The 6,000-nt window shown below is 40.0% G+C and overlaps 1 protein-coding gene across 2 annotated transcripts in view; it reads right to left on the minus strand.

Moving 5' to 3' along the window:
- LOC126336627 (UDP-glucosyltransferase 2-like) overlaps positions 1 to 5,339 on the minus strand; it is a 104,111-nt gene extending 98,772 nt beyond the window's left edge. Inside the window, exons 1-2 of one of the 2 annotated variants that reach the window (XM_050000517.1) lie at positions 5,061 to 5,313; positions 497 to 675 (exon numbers count right to left, since the gene is read on the minus strand). In XM_050000517.1, the coding sequence (XP_049856474.1) occupies positions 497 to 675; positions 5,061 to 5,079 (198 nt within the window). In that variant the 5' untranslated portion in view covers positions 5,080 to 5,313. Of the gene's footprint in view, positions 1 to 496; positions 676 to 5,060 lie in introns of both variants that reach the window. The other variant, XM_050000518.1, reaches the window with a different exon arrangement.
- Between the last annotated feature and the right edge of the window lie 661 nt (positions 5,340 to 6,000).

The following is a 6,000-nucleotide window of genomic DNA, read 5'->3' on the forward strand; positions in this document are numbered from 1 at the left end:
TGAAAGACTTAACTCCATCATGCAACTTGGACTGATTAGGTGTGAGTATGGAAGCACATGTTACATAGCTAGGTTCTGACGTAACAAAGAACTCATTAGTTGGGTGGCAGCTAGTAGTTAATATGTGACTCGTCCCCTACGTTCGTTACTGGCTACTCACCGTGAATGCTTAGGCTTAAGATTCGTTGACAGTAGCTCCTGGAAGCAAACGATCTCCACCAAGCCGACGATATTTCCTTGACATGAAAAGCAGAACCTTTTATAATTGAACGTCATGTAACACTTTTAAAGTTAACTTGAAGTTAGCTGGACGATCTCCGCTACAATTTTAGATTTTCGTTCTTCAGCATGATTACTACATCGCTCTTGACCACTTTGCTGAGCAATTAGCTTGGAGTTAAATCCTCGAAACACGTCGTAACTAGTTAAGAAGTGCTGTTGTTATATCATTAAACGTGTGACTTCATCTGCTGAAATTTGGCTTAGCATGACTCACCTTCAATGGATTAGCGGTGAAGAATGTGATTTGGTGTCCTCTTTGTAGAAGAGCTGTTGTTAAGATTTGGAACGGCTTCTGGTGGCTAATGGATGGAGTGGGAGCAACCACCAATATTTTCGAAGATAGGCACCCACCAAATAGTAGTGGCAATAGAAAGGATGTCCGAAATACGTTTTCTGGAAACAAATGCGATAGTCACCGTTTTTATGCATCATATCTAAAGTAAGTAATTCTGTATAAATTACTCTGTGCACTCCAGTCATTTAAATTGTTTTATTTGTGATCCAAAAGAAAATAAAAGAAATCTGTTACTTAACTAGGTTGCAGAAACACAGTGGTAAGTTGAAAATGTTTTTGCAGTAATCGCTTACACGATAAGTGTTGCTGAGCTAATATTATTCCCTGGTAATGGATGTATACAGATCGAAAAAGTGTTGTGGGAATACAAACCAGCCGCTTTTAAAATCGCTACTATGCATTTCACTACATAAGAAATTATACATCACTCAAACGACCTCAAGAAGTGGATGCAGACGTGGCTGAAAGTCCCCTGGAAGAATAGTGAGCCGTGCCAGTTCAATAATAACTTTCTAGTTTCCATTGTTGGCAGATTTAATCTACGAACAGAAATCTGCACAGTGCGTCATTAGAGGATCTTACGAGTTCATTTCATACGAAGTTGTAATCACTGTTGAAAGTCTCCTAAACGATTATCACAGCATGTTAGGATACTGCCAAACCAACAAGTGTCTGAGTTATCGTGAAGAGAGATTGTCTCATTTTGAGGCTGGAGACCGAAAATAGTCTTCAGAATGGAAATTGTCATCAACAGATGTGAGTGACAAAAATATCTCTTGGCATAGTTCAGCGCAGGGGAATATGTATCACAAATGTTCAAAGTGATACAAAGCTTGCTTTACCGTTCTTCACATTGAGGAAGAGGGGGGCTGTTTTTGGGGAGGAGACCAAACAGCGAGGACATCGGATTAGGGAAGGATGGGTAAGGAAGTCGGCCGTGCCCTTTTCAAAGGAATCATCCCGGCATTTGCCTGAAGGGATTTAGGGAGATAATGGAAAATCTAAATGAGGAAGGCCGGACGGGGGAGTGAACCGTCGTCCTCCCGAATGCGAGTCCAGTGTGCTAACCACTGCGCCACCTATCTGGGTTCACATTAACGACTTACGGTGTCACCCATAAACCTTGTACATACGATATTTGTATACAGTGACTCACCTGTATAGCCACTACATCTCACGAATACGTCAACAGTACTTCGTTCTTTGAACATATGCGTGAAATATGTACAAGACGAAACATTTTGTGGCTTTGAAGGCAGAAAGTGTCCCAAATGTTTTTAAAGCCAATATCCAAATAATCCAATCACTTGCACCTCTAGTCGTATGTTCGATTCTGGGACAGGTCACAGTTTGCCACTGTCTCTGAAATAAGTTGATTATGTAGGATTCATAAACCATAGAAAGCGAATGGGTTGATGTTGAGATTAGAAATTTTAAAATGTTCTTCTATATAATACTGAAGAAGACTTCCAGAAAAATAACATTTGAATTTTTTTAAACTTTCGAAACTAAATTAACGAATCATCAACCACCAAGTATATGTTTTAAAGAGGAAACGGCAAAGTAGTCACAAAAAGATATATTTTGACAAAACAGAACCTGAAAATGTTTTTCCAAATTCACGATTACCGGATAAACTGAATTCAGAATATAATTTAATAATTCAGAAATGAAAAGGCTTCTCGATACGATTTAGTCGTCGCGAAAATGTGGGAAAAAGGCCGGCGTTGATATGACTGAAAAACGTCTAAAAACCTCGCAGTAAATTTGTGAAACTGAAAAAATTCCGGAAGAATGGGACTGTTCTCTCATATATTTCGTGCAAAAGAGAGGAAACTATAGATTCCCATTAATGGCTGTTAGTTACAAAATCCTATCCAAGGCCGTTCGAATAGCTTGAGAGCAATTATACCACCACATCGGTGAATACCAAAGGGAATTAAAGAAGGGCCGCTGCTGAGTTTATGAGTCTGAAACAAATCGTAAAGAACTGCTGTGCAAGAAATAAAAATCTGTGCAACAAAGCCGATAACTCCACAGACAGACAAACAATCTTCAGTACAGGGAAGACTAAAAGCCTTTAAAAATAGTTAAGGAAAAACTCACAGAAACAAAGTCTAAAATAAAATTCCTTGGAGAAAATTAGGAAGCATTTGAAATCAAAACTGGTTTAAGGCAAGGTGATGGTCTTTTCTCAATGCTCTTCTAACTGCGTATCGGAAAAAGTAATAAGGCGCGGAATCTCGAACTTCAAGAGAAAGGAATCCAAGAAATCAGACTGGTATATAAAGACTCTAACGTCAAACCAACTGTCTTACCTTTGCACATGATTTAGAAATATTTTCGATAATATCGATACAGCAACTGGGAAAATCAACCTGTTGAAAGAGAGGACGGAAAAGGCTCGATTACCAATCTCTTTCGAAAATACTGAAATCACAATGTACATTTAAAATATTCAAAAAATTCCTAAGCACACGTCACGGTAGGCCCAACACATTGAATAAATTTACTTAGGCGGAACAAGACAGTCAAACGGTCTAGATGAAGAAGGAAACAAAAACAGAGCCCAGAAGTTCGAAATTGCTTCTGGATTATCAAGAACATACTCAGTAACTCATAGAATACTCAATAGAAACAGAAATCCAGCTCTACAATACTGTCATAAAGCCGGAGTGACTTAATGCAGTGGAACGTTTTGTCTTCAACAGAAAGGGAGGAGAAACTGGTGAGCTGGAGAAGAAAACGACAGGTACTGTGAAAAAAGTTGGAAGTGCGTGGAAGAGAAGCAATAAAGAAATCTATGACCAAATTAAAAAAAAAACTATCTAGTACTCTCAGGAAAAGGAGAATTTCATTGCATGAGCACCTGGTTCGATTGACCCCAGAAAGATTGAACCCAGAAAGCATATTCGACCGTTTCTGAAAAAATCACAAAAAGTAAATGAGTCCAGGGAAGTGAAAAAGAACTTAGCATAAACTAACGTTACCAAAGCAGAAATTGTATACAGACGAACTTTCCGAAACGGGACTGGGAAGTTCGGAGGCTTTCAGGAAAAGGTGAGAGACCTCATCACTGCGTAGTAAGATGAAAGAGGACAACAACCCCGTGAAAGTATGAAGAAATACTCCAAAGACTGAAAATCAAGAGAGAAGACAAAATCATGACGAAGTTACTTCACGTGGTCCTTACATGGCTGACATCGAAGAAACAATATGAAGAAGAAATTGTTAATTACGACAGAATCTATAAAATATTTTAATGTAATTGTAATAATTTGTTTACGTCAGTGAACTGTCACTGCTTTATCCTAACGTCCAATAAACTTCGAGTGTAGGATGCACCAGTGGTCAGTTTCGCTACCGTACAATGTTCTAGTATTATTAATAATTAAAATATAGCTCTAGATGAACGCGTTGGTTCATTTTATAAACGAATAACCGAGATCCCGTTTTATAGAGGAATTATGAATTGGCTAGACACAGAAATATGCAACCTGTCACAATCCTTTTTGCCTCTAGACTTCTACGAGGCATAACCTTAACTGCATCGTTCCGTCTTTCCAGATTCAAATTCTTTCTTTTCAAGTTCTAGAAGGAAACATATTTTATATTCGTATATTCCCTGCGGATTCCTACATCTGGTTAACAAATGTCCCTAGTTGCTCCCCCACATCGAAGACCTCTGTGTTTTCTGCAACCCCCAGAACGTAATCGGCTCACTATTAAACTACAGGCCTAGGTCTATTTAAGTACAAACACAATATATCCGCAAGCTTTAAAATTTTGTACATGGCTCGCGTAGCAACCAAACCCTTTCGGCTACATTTTAACCTACCACTATCACAATCCAGTTGTCTATATTCCCTTATGAAGAAGACGTTGTTGAAAGCACGCCAATTAACTACGTGAAATTACGGCATTACTGATTTTAAGGCATGAAATACACCTCATTATATAGTCATCGTATTAAGTATCTATTATATCGTTTCTATCCTAAATGTCGAAATTTTGTGTTTCATTTCTTCTTTGTAGAAACCGCTCATGGGCTTTCCACCTGAGATTTTCCTCTTTTGTTTAAAAATTTGATGTTGTCTGAGAACAATTCTGCCAAAAGCTGGAGGGTATTTGCAGTCACTGGTACTTGTTCTTTCGACTACTGTTTCTTCTCATTTCAAGATCATATTGACGACCTGTATTACTCGAAGAGAAAAAAGATCAAGCTAATATCATAGTTTAATCGTTACAATGAGTGAATGGCTGACGTCGACAAAACATGTGCCTTGTACTTCAGGTATTGAAAAAGGCTGCAGGCAGAGTTATAGGTAATAATTCGACGCTATAAACAAAGAAAGGTTGATTTTCCCACGTGATCTACATTTCTCACACTTGTTTTCCATAGTGTCTACTTCCATAACGTATGCTTCGAGGGAGTGATAATGTAATGAAGAGCGTGAAGGAAAGTATAGAAGAGGTACATTACCAGAGACGCCGATCTTCATGTTCTCGTGTGTCACTGAACCTAGTGCAGATACGAAGTTCGTTAGAAGCAACCAGTTTCGTGCTCCGGATTAAATACGTTTATGTTGGAACCTGTGTGATTCTTGCTTCGTACGGACCTGAGACTCAGAATGCAACCGTTACTCCCCTATAAGACGCGCACAACTGCTGGACAGATACTGACATCCCTGGATCCAGTTCCTTCAGCTGCCTCCTGGAGGCAGCAATCGGCTCTGCTCCAGGCTCCACTGGAGGAGCAGCGCGCAGGCGCGTGCCTTCTTACTGCTGCACGTGTGTACAACGTGGGTGTCAAAGTTTATCGCGGCAGCTGTTTGTTTCCTCTCCGTCCCAGAATCCCACGACCCGTTACTGTCAATTTTAGTGGAATTTATACATTGACGTGTAGCACTACCAGCTATTACCACCCACACGAGTCTTGTGTAACGACAATTATATGACTTTTTTGCTGTAGGCTACTAAAACTGCAATACGATGGATACCAAATAACGAAAGTTTACCTATCGTGAATGTGCAGCACATCTATATTATTCGCCGCAATCCACCTAATGGTGTGTGCCGGAAGGTACTTGCTGGCCGGTATGGCCGAGCGGTTCTATGCGCTACGGTTGCAGGTTCGAATCCTGCCTCGAGCATGGATGTGTGTGATGTCCTTAGGTTAGTTAGGTTTAAGTAGTTGTAAGTTCTAGGGGACTGATGACCTCCGATGTTAACTCCCATAGTGCTCAGAGCAATTCCAGAAGGTACTTCTGGTAACACTAACTGATCTCCCCTGTCCTGTTCCACTCTCGAATGGCACGTGGGAACAATGTTTGTCGGTAGGCCTCTGTATTAGCCCTAATTTTCTTGTCGTGGCTATGTCACGATATGTATGTGGAGGGAAGTAATATGTTGTCCGACTCTCC

Source organism: Schistocerca gregaria, chromosome 2, assembly GCF_023897955.1.
Source record: "Schistocerca gregaria isolate iqSchGreg1 chromosome 2, iqSchGreg1.2, whole genome shotgun sequence".
Taxonomy (NCBI): Eukaryota; Metazoa; Arthropoda; class Insecta; order Orthoptera; family Acrididae; genus Schistocerca; species Schistocerca gregaria.